This window comes from Cucurbita pepo, chromosome LG17 (assembly GCF_002806865.2).
Source record: "Cucurbita pepo subsp. pepo cultivar mu-cu-16 chromosome LG17, ASM280686v2, whole genome shotgun sequence".
NCBI lineage: Eukaryota > Viridiplantae > Streptophyta > Magnoliopsida > Cucurbitales > Cucurbitaceae > Cucurbita > Cucurbita pepo.
This window is the reverse complement of record NC_036654.1, coordinates 8,127,344-8,146,456: the sequence shown is the minus strand read 5'-3', so window position 1 is coordinate 8,146,456 and position 19,113 is coordinate 8,127,344. Positions and strand designations below refer to the sequence as shown.

Sequence of the window (19,113 nt, the reverse complement as noted above, 5' to 3'; positions counted from 1 at the left end):
TTTTTTTTTTTTTTTTTTTTTTTGGAGGATTGGTGGGTAAGAGATAAGCACCTTTGTGCGCTGTCTCTGCGTCTTTATCACTTGTCTGTTAAGAGGGGGTCTTCATTTGCTTCTATTTTGACTCCCTCGTCTTGGTCGGTTCCTCACTAAGTGTGAATCTTTGGAGGTGCTGGACCTTCTTTCTATAATTTCCAATTAGAGGGTTTGTCAAGGGAGAAAGAATTTGCTAGCTTGGGATCTTAGTCTCTTCTCGTTCATTTTTCTCCATCCTTTGTTCCCTTTCTCCCTTTCAAGAGACCACAGTGTTCTCTTCTCTTAAGGAAGCTTAAATTCCCTAAGAAAGTCAAGTTTCTTTATATGGTAGAGTCAACACCCACGATCGTATCCTGCGGCATTGCTTTTTGGTTTCTTTGTAGACAACAGGAGGAAGATCTTGATCATCTTTTTTTGGAGTTTTCAGTTTGCTTCTCTCAGGAGTCAGTTTTTTAGTTTGTTTGGGATTGTTGGGGTGTGTAATAGGAACTGTTTGTCTTTGTTTGAGTAGATTGTGATGAACTCCTCATTTCGTGATGAGGAGAGGGTCTTGTGGCAGGCTTGTTGTCATGATATGTTGTGGTGAGTGTAAATGGAGAGAAATAGTAGAATTTTCATATGGATGAAAAGTAAATGAGTAATTGAGTTTAAATGGAATGGTTGCATCATACAAAACCTTAAGTCGTTCGTGTGCTTCTCCAACAGTTCTTCCGTCCCTTTTTTTCCTCCAGCTATGACCATCTTTACGGAAGAAACGGAGTACTCTCTTGTTAAAAAGAAACAAAGAACCACCTGTTGCAAATCCACTGTTCAATAATAATCTAAACGGTATACAACAACTGTCTAGCATGATAAGCCATCAACAAGTTATCTCAAAGAAAAAATATAGTGAATAAGGTCACTTACTAGTTGGCTGTTTAGGGGCCTCCTCTGTCAGCTGATATTTTTCATAATTCTGTAAAATAAAGAACACCTCTGGAGGCTTCAGCCAGCGGGTTTGTGCTTCTCGATAAAGATCATTAATATCATATCCTGAGATAAAAGAAAATAATCTTCTGTAATTATTTTGAGAATGAAAAGCATTCAATAGGATCGAGACACACGTAAGAAACTACAGTTCAACAGATCAAAGTTTCCAAATATTTAATTATTCTACGCAAGAAATTATATATATGTATAATCTAAGACTTAATGAAGCTGCTGAGAGTAAATAATCTTAAATTAATTTAAAGAACAACACCGTTTATTTCAAGTTTCTTAAAATCTCTAAGTTTAATTCAAATACAATCCAATTCCAGAAGCTTGGGGGTTGAATTTTGATAAACACGTGACTTCAACTACTCACAATCGCCTCTTCTCTGCATCAACTCGAAACAACTCAGCTTATGTTACTAGAACTGAAATATGACCAACCTCTTCATCAAACACGAGCCAATCATCCCAAATAACCATTCACCATACACTTTCTAAATTTCAACGACAAACACTTCTGATACTAGTTAAAATCAGATTCCGCGAAACCTACTCAATCAATTAACTAAAAATTCATGTCGACATCAGGAAATATGAGCACAATTAGAAAAACAGGAGAAACTATTGACTCCATTACTTACCGACGTTCATCGTAAACAGATCGAGTCAGCGCTTTCAGCAAGAAGAAATGGAAAAGAACATTTCAAATTCCTCCCGAAATAAGAGGTTCAACTTGCAGCTTTGCAGCAGGAACACAACTGTTCCGAGTAGCAAAACTGCAGACGGAGAGAGGAGATCGAAGAGGAAACTTCAACTTCGCCGGCGGTTCGACGCCGGGAAACTTTGCCGGACCACCGACAAGCTGAAATCGGAGCTGGAGAATTGACTAGCACATTCCACAGATGGTGCTTCCGTCACCCCGTGCACTTCGGTTTCCTTTACACGGAAAAATCGAAAAGTGGAAGTGGACACGAAGCCTAGAATTAGAATTATAAAATTGGATTTTTATTGGTCGCTACCGTTACATTTGTTCAGAATACCGTTCTCACATTTTCTCTGTAATTCCAATATAAAATTAATTTTAAATCCGATTTTAATCCCAAAACTTCTAATACTTTATTTTTTTTTTTTTAATCGTTTATATATATATATATATATATAAATAAAAATTAGACTACTTTATTAATGTTATATATAATAATAATTCGACTTAAATCGTGATTACATTATATATATGTATATAAATAAAATAAAAATTGAACTACTTTATTTTAATTTTTTTATTTTATGAACGCGTATATATATCTAAAAAAAATTGGACTACTTTATTTTAATTCTTTCATTTTTTGAACATACGTCTGTGTATATATACACACACGTACGTTAAGAAAAGGAAAGAATTAAAATAAAGTAGTCTATTTTTTTTTTAGATATACATATATATATATATACACGTATGTATGTATATATATAAAAATAATAATTCGATTTAAATCGTATTACATTATTTATATATATATATATATATATATATATATATATATATCTTTAAAAAAATAAATTGGACTTCAACAAAATAAATTCGACTGCTTTATTTTAATTCTTTCATTTTCTGAATATGTATATACATATATATAATAATTCGACTTAATTGTGATTATATTAATTAATTAAATATATAATTTTTGGAGTTATTTGATATTTAATTATGATATTTACAAAAAAGAATAATTTTAGTTATTTTTTATTTTTCGAACAACCTTACTTTCATTTTCTATCCTAACATTTTTATGGTCATTAAAAGTACTCTAAATAAAAATAAATAAATAAATAAATAAAAACGTTTAAAATTATATGGACCAAATTAAAATTATTGAAGTGGTCCGATTTGAACGAGTTGAGAAGGACAAGATAAAAGGTCCAATATATTGGGATTATAATGAAATAATTAATTGGATAATAATAGGAAGTCACCATCATATGAATAAGCTGTGTATTTATAAAGAATGAGATCTTAGGATAAACTAAAGAAACAAACATGTGTTTGAGATTTTTAATTTAATTTAATTATTATTATTATTATTATTATATATACTATCCGATTAAAAATTATTTAAAATTTTTTATTGTAAAAATACAACACTTTTTGAACAGTTTAGTAAAAAGTATTAAAAAAAAAAAAAAAAAAAATTAAGTTTTGAATTTTTAATTCCAATAAAAATATAGTTTTATTGTCGTTTTTTCTATGAAGCTAAATCGAATGATGAAGCTAAGATGCCAAGATCATATCTCATTGGAAATTTAGACCATCAGACACTAGTTACGAGGATGAACGACACAATATAAGAGAGAGACGGAGTATCACACCTTTTCCAGAGAATCGTACGTGACACTCTCGCCTCATACGGCTCCGTCTAGAGCTTCCTCAGCCTAGTCGACCTGAAATCTACAATGACCATCACGTATCAAGCAAGGTGCAACCACAAATAACTAGAGTCAAAAGCTTAATTAGCATACACGACCCAAGACCCATAAAAAAAGCAGCAAAATTAGCAAACCGAGCAAAAAGAGTATCCCTATAATTAAAAACATAAATATCTGACTAGTTACTTAATTTATTACTTTTAATGTGCACTCTAATACTAAGTTAAAACTATAATTAAACTTTTAATTAATACAATAAAATCTCAATTAAATCTAGCTTACGCTCTGACCCGAGTAGCATGGAGCACGTGGAATCCGGTGTGAATCAGCAAGGACCCGAGTACATTGGGTGACCTCGTGGGAATTTTCCTACGATGCATGTGAGCAAGACCAAAACATATTAGAAGGACTCGTGTTGGTCAGTGGGAATGATCAGTAAATTTCATGACCGAGACTATCCGGTGTCGAACAAATAGGAAGGAGAGTAAGGCAAGTTATTCTGAAATAAGCACATGGGATGGGATGCTCAAAATGGCAAAGCAAAGAAGAATGAATGAATCAAAGAAACTCCACTGAGCTAAGCCTCCGCCCCATTTTCCCTTTTCTTCCAACCAAAGTTTCTCACACTCTTTCTCTCTATAAAGCTCTAACCACTGATTTGAACATCACAAGTGTGCTTGGAAGTTAACCACTTTCATTGAGCAAAGAACACAACAAGAACGAGAAATGGCAGATTGGGGTCCAGTTTTTGTGGCTGTCATTCTGTTTGTTTTGCTAACACCAGGGCTGCTCTTCCAGCTTCCTGGAAACCGAAGGTGCTTGGAGTTCGGCAACTTTCACACCAGCGCTGCTGCTATCGTCGTTCATTCGCTTCTCTACTTCGGTCTCATTTGCGTCTTCTTGCTCGCCATCAAGGTTCATCTCTACATTGGTTAATCGAGCTTCACCTCACCTCTACGTTTGTTCGTTTCTAATTCTTCCACCAAATGCAAAGTCACTTCAACTTCGTTTTGATTAGTTTGTTCTAAATATTCGGTCCATGTCCCAAGTTTTCAAGTACGTGAGCAAAATTATTGAGTTATCTAACATATAGTTTGCTTCATCATTTCGAAGTTGTGCTATCTTAAGGCTTTGTCTTGGCTATGGACGTTTTTCTATAAGATTTGAACTTTATCCTTCGACCCATTTAACAAAACCCACTTGAATGAATATGGTTAATCTAAAAGAACATAAAGTTGAACAATTTTAGTGCACTTGGGGTTAGATGTTACACAAACAAATAGCTCTAAAAGTGTGAGATCTCACATCAACCAGAAAGGGAACGAGTACCAGCAAAGCCAAACAATGATTGTGATATCTCACATCGGTTGGAGAGGGGAACGAAACATTTTTTATAAGAATGTGGAAACCTCTTCCTAATAAACCCATTTTGAAAACCTTGAGAAGAAGCCCGAAAGGGAAAGTTCAAAGAGGAGATGCTAGCGGTAGATTTAGACTGATACCTAAGTGTCTAGCCCAAGATTTCGAAACAAAACCTGTAACGGCCCAAATCCAACGCTAGCAGATATTGTCTTACTTGGACTTTCCTTTTCGGGCTTCCCCTCAAAGCTTTAAAACGGACTGCTAGGGGAAGGTTTCCACACACTTATAAAGGGTGTTTTGGTCTCCTCCTCCCCAACCAACATGGGACATCACAAAACCTCGGACACCATGAAAATGAACCTTCACAATTGTTACGACATTTTTTATTTCTTTTTGTTTTATAGCCTAACAGGCATTTCAAACAGTGGCAGTTACACATATGGACTCAAAAAGTCTTAAAAGCAGGAAGATACACAACACAATGTCACTCCACAACCTCAAAAAACAACAAACGGTGGTAAATAATTCAAACTTCATCTTGCCTATATGTTTCTAGAGGCAGCACCATTCATTCACAAGGGCACCTTTACTCGGTTTCTCCTGTAAGCCCCGCGCGCTCCATCCTCTCGCAAACAAGTCAACTATCTGCTGGTTGAACCAAGGTTTCTTCATATTTACATTTGTTTCCAAGCTGCAGCAACAATAATAACAAAGAAACAAACTCAATAACCTACAATATTCTAAGCACCGGTCACACGAACATACGCATTTACAAGAAACCGAGCCTTCGTTGAGAACAAGCACCGATCACACAAGCCCACAAAACAATCAAATTCGTCGATATCGCAAAAAATTGCTTTACCAACTTCAAACATCAATCTTTGGACACAAGCAGAGGCACAATTCACTTTATGCTTACAAAAAAATACCCCCAAAAACCTGACCTAAACATTCAAGCATGCTCGTACTAGGCGACTGCAAGGAATTCAAATGCATCGATGGAAGCACGAGAAAATAAATGCCAACATATGGGCAATATTTCTCACTCTTACACTTGATAAAGAACTAGCCCAGCTAAATTTCCCTTTCAGATTTAGATATGCGTGTGCATTCATTAAGAAAAATCACAGAGCAAAATCAAGAAGGTGAAGTAAACATCAATTTATTGGAAGGAAAGTTCACAAGTTATTGAATATCGAGGTCATCTAGACCCATTCTGTGAATTATTCTCACGGCCCACCTCATTAATTCACATAAAATTCCAAAGTGCTATCATATTTCCAACAACTTGAACCCACAGATCTTAAGAGGGTATCCCCATCTCAAGCCCTTACCACACAGCCACACCTACCAAATCTAACAAGCCTAAGAGAAAATTGAATTCAATTAGTTCGGACTTGTTTATTGTTGAATTGGGACCGAGACAAAAAAAGCTCTTCTATCGAAGAAGCCTACGCTCCCTTTGAACTAAGTACAAATGGTCTAGTTCAAAATTTCCCACGAATGGACTTAGTGAAATCCAATACTCTTATGTCAGAAAAGGGCAAGATCCGTGAGGTTCAGGATTTATCTTTAATAATGAGAGTTAGATCTGAGTTAGATCGCACCAATATCAATCCAAGAAACGAAGTAAACATCAATTATTGACAAGATAGTTGGCAAGGCAATGAACAAGATACAACAAATATTTCACAAGCAGAAGCCATAAGAGAATTCAGAGATAAAGATAATATGCAAGTATTGATGATAACAAACATCCAGCAAGAAAATTTAGATAAGGAAATGAAACAAAAATAAAATCCAATAGAAGAAGGAAACAGAGGCAGATGAGAAATTCACCATTGAAATCTTTCCGGGGCATTGGAGCGGTTAAACAACAAAGCATAGAGCGTCCCAACATCGAGAGGCTAGAAACGATCCCAACCACATAGAAAATCATCGCGAAAACGAGAATCCAAGGCATCAAGATGAAGCCCAGAAAGAAAGTAACCGATCCACAGAGCATCAAAGCCAGCGAAATCCCCAAAAGCAGCGACGCAAATCCAGCCGATGTCATCTGCGACGAAGGCAAAATTCTCGACGACGACGACGAAATAACGGAAGACAATTCCAGAACATGATCGGAAAAAGGCACCGGCGGGGGCGGCGATCGGAGAATTTTCAAAAGCAGAGACGAAACCTCATGCAAAACCCCAACTCCAGATTGCGGATCTTCTTGAGACCTACTCATCATCACTATCCTTCACCTAGAAACAAGAACAACAAGAAGAAAACCCCAACAAAGAGCGCAAAATCAAACGATCTCCGGAGATCGCTAAAGCCGAGACGATTGGCTAACCATAAACGATGAACCAATCAAATCAACGAAATCCCAGAACGGTTTTGGTGGTGAAAATCATAGCGGCTTTGATCAGAAGAGAGTGCAAAGAGAAGGTTGGATTAACGAGCTGGGAAACGGAAAATGGGAGTAAATTAGAGAGAGAAGTAGGCTGTGAGATGGTGCGGCGAAAGGAATCCGAGTCCAGTTAATGGATTTTCTCGGATTAAAGTCTGTTTGGATGGAAAGAAAGGAAACTAAAAGAAAAAGGAAAATTATCCGCACCGAGAATCGAGGAAGCCAAAAATGGAAAATTCAGAGAAGAACAACGCGTGGATTAGACGGTGGAGAGCAGGTCAAGCGGGACTTAGAGGCGTCCGGATCATATGGGACCTTATCCAGCAGAAAAGTGAAGAATTATAGAATGAATTAACGGATAAATTGATATTATCTACCAACAAAATTAAATTATTTAATTATAAATTTAGTCCAAAGTAAATCGTTACTAGTCATGCCTAACCCTAAACCCTAATAAGGATATTAGTTACTATGTGTTAATTAGATGATCTTTTTGTAGTTAAGCCGTTTTTTTGACAGTTTATTTATTTATTTATTTATATTACTTATTACTTATTCCATAGAGCCTGCTAACTAAAATACACATTATTAACTTCGTGATATCTACCAGATTTTATGGAGTCGGGTCATGCATGATATGGTCAAGTCTGATCGTAGAAAAGATTCTCTCCAAGCGAACCAGCCTACCCTTTGTATCGAGCTTTTGCGGTGGTTGGAATAAAGACACGTTTGGTTGGCGACAATAGAAAAGTCATCCCGTCTCATCCATGTCCACTAGATTGAGACTCACCCTTCACAATTCAAGATAATGAAATAAACTCGAATGACAACTTCTATAAAAACATCTTCGATCTTCTTGGTGAGTCGAGCTATGGGCTTATATGCCAATTGTTAAGTGACTTTTAATGGGTCTAGCTTCTACAATTCCTAGTCGTTTTAAGATTGACATGGACATTAGCTCCCTCTTAGTTCCTGTCTTTGGAGCAAGGACAGTCACTTCGCGGAGATTGTGAAAATTTTGTCGTAAGCTTCACGAAATTCCGTTCTCTTTTTGTCTCACTCAAATAAATGGGTAGGGAGAGCATACGAAAACATGGATAAAAAAAGTCTTAATTTTCCACAAAACCGACTCATTTCTGGACTCTATACTTGGCGACTATGAAAATGACTACTAAATCAAGACTTGAGTCAAACACGAAAGGTAGAATTTTTCATCGAATAGATTCCTATTTGATGACCTAATAAAATGATGATAATTCCTTTGTTGTATCGACAAGCTGCAAAATACTTGCTACCAAGTCGTTTCAGACGACCATGTTGAATGTTACTTGATGCTATAATTTTGAATGAGAGTATTGTTTTAAATTATTTTTATCATCCATTTTATTTTTTAAATTATCTTAAAATATAGGGTACTGTTTAACAAAATATATTTTTGTATAATATTGGCGAACTAAAATATAATAAATAAATAAAAGAGGTTTAAAAAATGGTTTTAAAGGGAGAAAAAAAAGGAGGTATAAGTCAAAATAGACCTTTTCGACAAGCGGAAGGGATCTGTCAGAGGGGGAGAGTAAATAAAGTTTCTGTGAGGCTCACGGAAAGAACACCAGACCGAAACGACTTTGGCGGTCATTTCGATCTTCTCCTTCCTCTTCGTCTCTCTCCTCCGCCTGGCATTCTTCCATTGATCGCCCAAACCGCTCGCCATGCGGTGCGATTGCGATTGCGATTGCTGTTGCGGTGCTTTTTGTTTCTATACGCTTCTTCTTCCATTGGCCATCGCGCACAGGCAAGAGCATTATATGGATCTTCCGGTGAGACGATTTCGTTCTCAAACTGTAGCTGCATCGATCGGATTATATATTATTGTGTCTAGCAAACGTGTTTGGATTTGCTCTCATTAGTGCTGCAATTCGTGTTTGATCGATCGATGGCGGTAGTTTCGAAGGCTGTGTTTGTCTCTGTTTAATTATTATGATCAGATTGGCTCCTTCTGCTACTGCATGTGAGAAGTGGTTGACGGTGGAGATCGTGGTATCTCGTTGAGCCAGGTAATGATTGATGATTAGTTTGAATTATATTGCTGTTTTGTGATTCTTCCTTGTCGACTCGTTAATTATAGACTTGATTTCTCAATTACTTCATGATCTTATTGTTTAAATCTTGACGTTTCGCCGGACCGCTATCATGGACGATTAACACAGTATAGTGATGTTCTAGCGAAGATCGACTTAGAAACTAGAATATTGTTTTCTCTGTTTTTCAGACTTTCATTTTCAGGAGATTCATGTGCGGTCATTGAGCGCGCTTACACGTTAATGTGTGCAGCGAGTTTCTGTCGATGATATGTGAGTAAATATTATTTTAGTTCTCCATTTCTTTTGTGATCGAGTTTTACCTAAGCCAAACCACACAGTGTCTTTTTGACCAAATATATGCTTCTTCTTGAAGATGTATAAATCTGTTTTACAAGGTAGGTTTTAGCATTGGATTTGTTACCTTTCTCTTTGGTTTCTAAACTGTTCATTCTCAACGGATATTTCAGATCTTTCTGTTTATTATTTTTTTCAGAATATTTCGGATTTTGTTTGGATGGAGTTCCTCACACCTTATCCTAGAGTTTTTTTTTTTATAAGTTAAGACTGGAATTCAATAACACAATCATAACCAAAAGAAAAAAAAAAAACATAAATTAGCCAATCAAAATTTCAATAATATATTTCTGAAAAGAAATTTTAGTGTTCGAATGTTTTTTTTACCACTTAATATGTCAATAAAATTTCCAGATCACAGTAATTTGATGATAAAAACTCCAAAATTTTAAGATTTTACTGTGTATTTTTTTCTTTAAAGAAAAAAAATTAAACAAGAAACATAGGTACTACAAGCAAAAGGGAAAGTAAACATTCCATGTGTGTTTTCCAATATCTGAATCTTGGGAAAGCTTTGATCCCTTGTCTTGAGAACATGTATCCATCCACACTTTCCTTTCCTTGAGTAATATTGGCCTCCACTCAATGATTGAACTTCTGCAGGCCTGGATTATGACTTTAGTTGTTTCTTTTTCTGACTGAACCCTCTTTTTGCTTTTCCATAGATACAACGTTCACATAAGGTCCTCTTTAGCTAATGTTTGGGTCTTCTTGTCAAAGGTTTATAGAATTTGTTAACTGTAGCTGTCACTTATGCTTCCCTTTTCTATTTCAAAATAGTTTTGCAATCAAGAACCTATAGGCCATTGATCTTAGTTCCCTTTAGACTCACTAAGGATCCATTCATGACCTTTAATGCTTCTATAATTAAGCAGAAGTAAAACTCTAAAATTATCTTCGAGTGACCTTAGAGACAGGGAAAATGTGCTTTGAAGAACCCGGTGCCCTTTATAACAAAGCCTGCTCAAAACAAAAGAGCTNGGGAAAAAAAAAAAAAAAAAAAAGAGCCACGATTTGAAGCAGCAGGGTGAATAAAGAGTCATTGCCTTGAACGGACTACACAATATGGCATATTAGAAACAACAAGGATTTCAATAAACTGACCTAATCCATTTTGTATATGGAACAACCAAATCCACAACATCATGGCTTCATGAGTAGAGAAGGGAACATCACAACATATTTGAGGCATTAGTCTCTTTCTTTTAAGGTTAAGTTGCATCATTACTCTTTGGTGAGAGATGGACAGATCATAGGAACCTCAAACCGATTGGAGTCCTTCAATCGAGGGACACTTCCAATTCTCATGGCCAAACAATCTCTAACCAGTGACCCATGTCATCAATGGATCTTTTTCTCTAAGGTTCCAAAATTGTTTTTGAGCTCTTTTCAGGAAACAATCAAAGCCATTGGCCCATCACCTTCTTTTCTATCTAAATACTCAGTTAAATTTAATCCCTAAACTTCTCCGGGTACCTCTTATTTCACTGGTGTTAAAAATATAATGCCCCATCGGCTGACACCAAGAAGACTTCCTAAATGAAGTTAATGGAATCAATTCAGAGAGAAAATTACAAGCATTAATGGATAAAATTTAATTATGCAGCATCAAGTAAGTGTTTGCTGCTGCATGGTCATTTTACCTGATATTATGCTAGAACCATTATATGTAAATTCAGATGTCACATAGTATGCAGATTTGCTTTTGCAGGTTAGCAGGGTGTTAGGAACTCATACAATTGTGCAGCTTCTCTTTATTTAATTTGGGACTACATTATCAACCACATTGTTGTTCGAGGCACTTCACTAATTAAAGTTGGCTGTCGACCATGGCGATAGCCATATCCATGTTGTCTATCCAACTGCTATTTTCCATCATTGCCTCAACCTGCAAGTAAAAAGATAGCTATTACAATTTTTTTTCCCGCTAATATGATAGCTAGTCAATGTAACATTAGCTTCCTCACTGGAAAATCATCATTAGTATCAGGATTTTATCCCCCTGTTCATCTAGAATCAGAACAATGAAGTAAAAGCAGAAGCATAATCTCATACAATTCCCCTTAATTCCCAAACAAGAGTGCATAAGCAAGCATTCATTGGAACCACTCCACATATTGGAAAATCAGGTAGTGTTCTTCCTATATTTACATATTCGTCTATTTTTCTGAAATTATGTTTTTAGGAGTTTCTTAGTAACTGATACTACAGCATGTGCCAACTGATTTCAATTTCATGTATGGAGAAGTCTATAATTTCCACTGAACTATATGTCAATTCAATACACTTGAGGATCAAGTAGTAGTTAGTTATAGAATGCTTTGAGCTTCTGCTCAGAAACCCTCCGGGTCCACGAATTCCAGAAAAGTGCAGCCTTAAGAGTCAGTTAACACTTTGAGGATCAGGTAGTTAGTACTCCTCTTCAAGCTTGAGAAGCTGATCAAATGTAGTGGAGGGCTTCGTTGGATGCATGTTTCCGTACAAAGTTGAGAATTGGGTGGTTTCTAGTTCTCATCCCCTTCCTCATTTACAATCACCACTAATATCAATGTGATTGTCAGGCATTTTGACAGTGATGGAGAAAAGAGAACTGTTTTCATTCTATAATTAATGTAGAGTTCTTTCTTTTTTCTTTTTCTTCTTTTGCACACCCATTTATGAAGGAGTTGGCTGTAAAATGTTATATTTGAGCCCTGAGCATGATTTAGGTGGGTACAGAAGAACTTATCTGAACTTGAAGGAACCATGTACAAGCATTTTTCAGGGTAGAACTATTTTAGGTATCTTCCCTTTTTGAGTTTTTCATCTAGGGAACCGTTATTACCAAACGTGCCTAACTTAGAGCAGGAAAGGAACTTTGTGAATGGCTTGAACACAAAGATCAGATACCTCAAAGCATATGACCATGTAAAGATGAGGACAGGATAGAGAAAATCTCCATAAAGGTTGGGAATTATGCGTGCTTGAGTTATGAAAAAGAGGAATTGTCTTTATTACTCCAAAAACTTGGGGAATCAGATGCCTTTGTTAATCCTCCTTGTGAACGGTCTACCCCTATTAATGAGCCCATTAATAGTGCTTTGCTTGCCGGATTGCCGTTCAATCCTCCTTGCACGTTACGTTAGGCTTAAGCATGTGAGCCTATGCATCTGGATGTGCGTATGCGCATACCTATGAGATTCTTTGTGTGCACGCATGTTTTGTACCATGTGTTCATGTCATATTGCTGTCAGCTCATGGGAGTTTCATACTTCATGTTTGCCATGTCTTCTTGCTTTTGCCTTGTTTTGTCGTGCATGTCTTCCTGCCTACTCGCCAACAATGATTGTGTGCTAAGAAGGATGGTAACCATGCCCCTTCACGATCGTGGATTGCCGACCACCCATCAACATCCAAGGTATGTTTAGTCCCTTACCGCCTTTGTGTACTTGTCCGCCTTGTCTTTTGCTCTTTAGTGTGTTGCCCCACACACCGTGTCACTAACTCATGTAAGTCCCATCTCGCATGTTTCAAGATCGAGATCTCCTAACAAACCTCCTTCCCTTGAGCTTGTTGATGCCTTCATTGGATCTATCCTTAACTAGCACTCATATCTAGTCTTCAAATTGTCAGTGTCACATCTCTATCCCAAGAAAGCTCTCTGTCATCTTCGCCTTTCCATTTTACCAAGTAATCAGTCCGTTGACAATTGTTTAATGGCCAAGGATTTTCTCAATCTTCCTCTCAAACCACTTTTTAATCATAGTTGGAACTCACCTTACTTGTTTTGATCCTGGTCAACTTTCAACTTGTTGGGAAGTTTCAGATGATAAGCCACATTGGGCACTTGTTTGATCACTTCAAAGGGTCTGTCATACCTCAACACTAAGGCTTTTGTGCACTTTGTGCACGCTTGTCGCATAGTTTATTCCACATATGCAATCTCACCTAAACTGTGCTTCTACCTTGAAGTCCAAGGTCGTCTTCCCTTGTTTGAGTATTTCATTCAATTTTACATGCAGCTTTCTCCAAGTTGTCTCAAGTTAAGCCCATTTTCTACTTGTCACCAACGAAATGATAAGCAGTTGCACACCTTCTTCCTCGTGTGTGTCCTTTTGTTACCTCTTAAGGACATAGAGTATGTTGTTCGGTCACTAACTTTGAAAGAAGAGGAAGGGAAATTGTCCCACATCACTTAAGTTTGACCTCTACTATAAAAGGGAGGTCTCTTGCTTCATGTCATCATCCCACTTGAACGGTTTGAAACCAATCAAAACACACTCTTCAGGCTGGCATTTTGGTTGATTTGGCCTGGGTTTGATATACTCGGACTTTTTTCTATTAGTTTTAGCTCTTTGAAAGGGCTTAAGGTTAGGATAACTACCTTTTAGTCAGTTTAAATTATTTTATGAAAAATTAGATTTAATTATTTCAGAGAGCAACGTTAAACCAGCATCAAGCATCAAGGTGTCATGGTAACTTCGGCCTAGGCCAACCAAGTAAGTGGTCTTACTATTGGCTTGGTCGGAAGACTTGTGTTATGTATGATGGCACGTGTCCAGTGACCACTGCATGTGTCATGTATGTTGATATGATGTATGTTAATGCTATAATATGTTATGATGATTTGATATGCTATGATGTTATGATGATGTGATGCGCTATGATACCATGATACGTTATGATGATGAACATGCTATGATACCATGATATGTTATGATGATGTAACATGCTATGATGACCTGAGATGTATGATGATGTGATATAGTATAATGATATCTTGTGTTACGATGATATGCATGTATGAGATGCCATATTGCATTATGAAAATGAAAAGTTTTTTTTTTTTTTGATACACAACCCCTAAGTATGTTAGGAAGATGAATATATGAAAGTTTATGCATGCATGTTAGTTAGGGTAATATGTGAAAGATATTTGGGGTTGTGTCGCATGAATGATTTAAGATTAAATATAGGGACCAAATTCATATCCCTTTTATGATGAGTATGGACGCGTACACTATGATGATAATGACTATCATGCTTTGCATGATCTACGAGGTTGATGTACCTCTGGATGGCCGGTTACAACCAACTAGCTTGACCATGCAGGCTCAGGGGGTGTGTGAGCCTGCTTGGTGGCCCACGCTTGCACCCGTGGGTCTGTGTAGGGAAGTACCACACATCTAATTTGTTCGGATCGGAGGCTACCTCTAAATGATAGGTTCCTAATTATAGTTGAACGTGTTTTCATTGTGGTCATGCTACTCTCATAAAGGCAAGGTACTTCATTACGGTTGATGGTGACATCGCAACTAAAGACCATTGGATTATTTTTTCACGAGGCTAGTGGGTGATTTGCTATGGAGAGGAACCTAGTGCATAGAGTAGGCTAGTCCAAAACCTCCGTGTAAATCTAGCACCACAATCACTAAGAATATCCTCCTTGTCGAGTAGTTTGAAGTATTTAACAAACAACTAATCTGCCACATCCGCAGGACATGCACGTGGTGCTGCCAGAAGTATTGTGTACTTGACAAGTGGAAATATCTTAGATGAATATTCTAGCCAAACAAGTGAACTCACTCTTTGAGATTTGATTTTGTCAAGTGAGGCTTCAAGTTGATTCTCCAGGTGCACCATATCATTTACATTGAGCTTTTTGAAATCTGGTTCTTCAACATGACTGGAAATGAGGACACGTCAGTCAAGCTAGAGCAATTGTGATACCTAAAAACGACCAGTTCAAATATAGAAAGAAAATTGCCTTTGAATAGTTTGTAGGAGCTTTCCAAATGACACCATGAGTGTATCTTCAGATTCTTCATGCTCCTGCATAAAACTCAGCAGAAATAAGATTAGAGGTTCATATTTGTAAGAAAAAGGTTAAAAAAGTTGCTCACTGACCTTTGTATCAACCTCATTTTGACTTTGACTTTGACTTCTCCCTTCAAAGTGGCTTTGGTAGCGCTTAATAATATTCAATAAGCTGCATCGCAATTATGGAAGTGCATAAAAGAGTTGGTTCCAAGAAAATGATGCACGTAACTACCGTTATAAGTGTTATCCTCATTTCTTTAATACAGAAATACATCTATATCCACTGGCCATAAGAACATACAATTGGTTTATCAATCATATCCGTTATATAAGCTTCAAACTTGGAAAAAGAAAATCCCTAGCTTCAAACTTGGAAAAAGAAAATCCCTGGCTTCAAACTTGGAAAAAGAAAATCCCTGGCTTCAAACTTGGAAAAAGAAAATCCCTGGCTTCAAACTTGGAAAAAGAAAATCCCTTGAACACCAGGGGAGAATCTTTATGGTATCCTAAATAAATATTAGTAAGAAGACAGGAGAATCTTCAACTCTATCCTTTATAGATGTCATGGGTATACAGAAAGGGCGACCAAAGGAAAAGCAAGAATCCCTTACTCATATAACACAGACAGATATAAGATGATAAGGCAAGTACAGGAATGTTCTTATAACCTCAATCATAGCATAACAACCACAATTCTACACCGAACATAAGCTACACAAAACTAGCATCGAAACCAGAGAAACAGATTGAACAAACTAATATCTCACAACTAATGATGAGGATTATGGGGACATCTCAAAGGAAGATTAAAAATTTTAACATTCATAGAGATGGTTTGGGGCGAAGGACACATTATATGAAAAAAAACTAAAAGAGAATCCCTCGGAAGAATTTGAGGAAACACGGTCCCTTCTTCAAAACGCATGTTGATAAAGGAGAAGAGAAAGGAGACAGTTCTGCATCTATAATTCCTATTTAGTAGAAATGTGGCACTTAAAACCCAAGGAGAATGAACAGGGACATGGGAACGGTAAGATAGAATTCACAAAGGGGTTGATCACCCACTTACCAATCTTCCCAATAATAAACACTCAGTACCTCCCTAATAGAGGAAGAGAAACCTTGGACACTCAGCTTTCTAAAGAGTTTTATTAGGCCCTTTGGCGTCATCATCTGTCAGTCACTTGGACTCACTTGAAAGGGTGTGGGCCTTTTTATTAGGCCCTTTGGCGTCATCATCTGTCACTCACTTAAGACTCACTTGAAAGGGTGTGGGCCATGCATGCTCACAATAACTTTGTGTCACAAAGCATTGAACTCTATTTAGAATCATCGCAACCATTTAGCCAACAGGGTCTTGCTATATAATCTCAAGCTCTCAATCCCGAGGCCTCCTTACTCCACATGCATAACCATCACCTTTTCCACTTAACTAGATTGGACCATCTCCTCATCTACCCTTTTCCACTTAACTAGATTGGACCATCTCCTCATCTACCCTTTTCCACATAGAAGTTTCTTATCATTCACCCTTTTCCACAAAGAAGTTTCTTATCACTCTCTTAATATTCTTACTCCTTAAAACCCACAATCTAAAAAGAGATGAGATACCCAACATTGATAGGGTAAAGAGTAAGCCTTCCTTTAGGGGAAAAAAGAAAAAAAAACATTTCTCATGTAAGGCAAACCATTTCCAAATTCCACTTGGCTCCTCGAGTATCACCCAACAGAATATAGGAGGGAAACTGACCCACCTCACACGCAACCAAAGAAGCCCCAGAACATACTTAAAATTAATGGGGGCAGAAGTTTCATATTTGGCGTTAGTTGTCCTTTTAAGCTATGACCCACCTTACACTCGACCAAAGACGTCCCAAAGTCCTTTTAAGCTATGACCCACCTTACACTCGACCAAAGACGTCCCAAAACATAGCTTAGAAGGACAACAATTAAAGGCCAAATATGAAACTTCTACCCCCATTAACCTTAAGCCTAGAGATTGCTTCAAAGGAAAAAGAACGATGAAGGTTCCTAGAGGAATTTTCCAATCTTGAATAGAAGAAGAGATGAGGCAAGTGAACTAACTCTTTTCTCACCTTGAATCCCTTCTCTCGAAGCGACACTAACCTACTACTACAAACATCCACCATTAGGTAAAAAGAAAAAGGGCAAAAGGGCTCCCTTGCTTAAGCCCCATTAGAAGCAAAAATCTTACACAGGCTTTTAGTTGAGAATAGATGGAGAAATTTGTAGACCTAATGCAATCTCAAATGGAAGATCTCCATTTTCGTCCAAACCCTTCTTCCCGAAGATTTTGTCAACAAGATCATGAGTTTTGTCAAAATCAACCTTGAAAATGTGAGATCCCGTATCGGTTGGAGAGAGGAACAAAACATTCTTCATAAGGGTGTGGAAACTTTTTCCCAACAGATGCGTTTTAAAATCTTGAGGCTGACAGCGGTACGCAATGGCTAAAACGGAAAATATCGGCTAGAAGTGGCCTCGGGCCGTTACAAATGTATCAAAACTAGACACCGAGCATTGTGCCAACGAGAACACAGACCCCCAAAGGGGATGAATTGTGAGATCCCACATCGGTTGGAGAAGGGAACGAAACATTCCTAAAGGGCGTGAAAACCCCTCCCTAATAGATGCGTTTTAAAACCTTGAAGCTAATGGCGATACGTAACGGGTCATAGCCAGAAACCGGGAAGTGTGCTAGCGATAACGCTGGCCCCCAAGGGGGGGTGGATTATGAGATCCCACATCGATTGGAGAGGGGAATGCAACATTCCTTATAAAGGTGTGGAAACCATTCCCCAACAGACGCGTTTTAGAATCGTGAGACTGACAACGATACATAACAGGCCAAAGTGGACAATATTTGCTAACGGTAGCCTCAGGCTGGTACTGAAAATCACTTCGAAGTTTCACTCCACATTGTCATAATCTTTTGTCAAAATTAATCTTGAAAATCACCCATTCTTTCTTTGCTTATAATCCTAGATGGTCCCATTAGCTTGTCTAAAATTTTCCTTCCAACAATGAGGCCCATGAAAACTAGAAATGGTGCTAGGGAGAGCTTTCTTCAACTATCTGCCAAGATTTTAGCATATAAATAATGTTATATAAGCTTGTGACCAGGCACACATTGGTCTCACACGTACCTTCATGATCATACACGTACCTTCATGATCATAGATCCTCGTTAAGAGTTTACTAAAAGTATTTACTTGGTCTTGAGACGACTAGTGGCGTAAAGATTGGAGAAAGAAGGAATAATACTCCTTACTTCTCAATATCCTTATCCATCTTCATGGTCACTCTATAAACTCCTCTTGCTATGTTATGGACGTAGGAGGAATTTTCATCTCTTTTGTTTCCATGGCCATTGATAAACTTCTTTCCTCCTCCAATGAGCATTCAAAGTGCATTCAAAGTTGGGGAAGGAAGAATTTTGACTAAGACAATACAAATACATAAGAGACTATTTTCCTGGTCTTTGTTGAAGGGATTACTTTGTGAATGTTGTAAAGACCACAAATGCTCTCGATCTTTGCTATCCAAGCCAATTGTCTTTCTAAGATACATTTTTCTCACTCAAATGATTTTCTCCTAGGTAAGAGTCATTCCAAGTATGCCCCACCCTTGTTTATCATGTGTTGAATGCCCAATTGCTATGTTCATTTTGCA

The 19,113-nt window shown here is 37.4% G+C and overlaps 4 protein-coding genes and 1 long non-coding RNA gene across 7 annotated transcripts in view; 2 read left to right on the top strand and 3 right to left on the bottom strand.

Annotated features, from left to right (window-relative positions):
* LOC111778575 (calmodulin-binding transcription activator 4-like) overlaps positions 1 to 1,988 on the bottom strand; it is a 14,656-nt gene extending 12,668 nt beyond the window's left edge. The window contains exons 1-3 of the mRNA XM_023658486.1: positions 1,647 to 1,988; positions 940 to 1,065; positions 710 to 825 (exon numbers count right to left, since the gene is read on the bottom strand). Coding sequence (XP_023514254.1) covers positions 710 to 825; positions 940 to 1,065; positions 1,647 to 1,656 — 252 coding nt within the window. The 5' untranslated portion in view covers positions 1,657 to 1,988. The remainder of the gene's footprint in view (positions 1 to 709; positions 826 to 939; positions 1,066 to 1,646) is intronic.
* Positions 1,989 to 4,110: 2,122 nt separating this feature from the next.
* LOC111778105 lies at positions 4,111 to 4,365 on the top strand. The gene has a single exon (XM_023657759.1). It carries the CDS (start codon positions 4,156 to 4,158, stop codon positions 4,363 to 4,365), a length of 210 nt encoding a protein of 69 aa, XP_023513527.1. The 5' UTR covers positions 4,111 to 4,155.
* A 781-nt stretch (positions 4,366 to 5,146) lies between these two features.
* On the bottom strand, positions 5,147 to 7,505 carry LOC111779335. The gene is made up of 2 exons (XM_023659476.1): positions 6,631 to 7,505; positions 5,147 to 5,482 (listed from the first exon to the last, which is right to left on the bottom strand). Exons 1-2 carry the CDS (start codon positions 7,022 to 7,024, stop codon positions 5,466 to 5,468), a joined length of 411 nt encoding a protein of 136 aa, XP_023515244.1. The 5' UTR covers positions 7,025 to 7,505; the 3' UTR covers positions 5,147 to 5,465.
* A 1,252-nt stretch (positions 7,506 to 8,757) lies between these two features.
* LOC111778542 overlaps positions 8,758 to 19,113 on the top strand; it is a 16,903-nt gene continuing 6,547 nt past the window's right edge. The window contains exons 1-3 of one of the 3 annotated variants that reach the window (XR_002812561.1): positions 8,758 to 9,240; positions 9,456 to 9,537; positions 11,333 to 11,419. This is a non-coding gene — a long non-coding RNA (uncharacterized LOC111778542). Of the gene's footprint in view, positions 9,241 to 9,455; positions 9,538 to 11,318; positions 11,420 to 19,113 lie in introns of those variants that run through there. The other 2 variants (XR_002812563.1, XR_002812562.1) reach the window with 2 other exon arrangements.
* LOC111778541 (MADS-box protein 04g005320-like) overlaps positions 11,162 to 19,113 on the bottom strand; it is a 26,459-nt gene continuing 18,507 nt past the window's right edge. Inside the window, exons 3-6 of the mRNA XM_023658438.1 lie at positions 15,508 to 15,589; positions 15,368 to 15,432; positions 15,187 to 15,286; positions 11,162 to 11,509 (exon numbers count right to left, since the gene is read on the bottom strand). Of these exons, the coding sequence (XP_023514206.1) occupies positions 11,432 to 11,509; positions 15,187 to 15,286; positions 15,368 to 15,432; positions 15,508 to 15,589 (325 nt within the window). The 3' untranslated portion in view covers positions 11,162 to 11,431. The remainder of the gene's footprint in view (positions 11,510 to 15,186; positions 15,287 to 15,367; positions 15,433 to 15,507; positions 15,590 to 19,113) is intronic.

What these genes read in the sequence shown, in the direction of transcription:
- LOC111778105 (XM_023657759.1), top strand. Translation starts at nt 4,156, where the DNA reads ATGGCAGATTGGGGTCCAGTTTTTGTGGCTGTCATTCTGTTTGTTTTG.
- LOC111779335 (XM_023659476.1), bottom strand. Translation starts at nt 7,024, where the DNA reads ATGATGAGTAGGTCTCAAGAAGATCCGCAATCTGGAGTTGGGGTTTTG.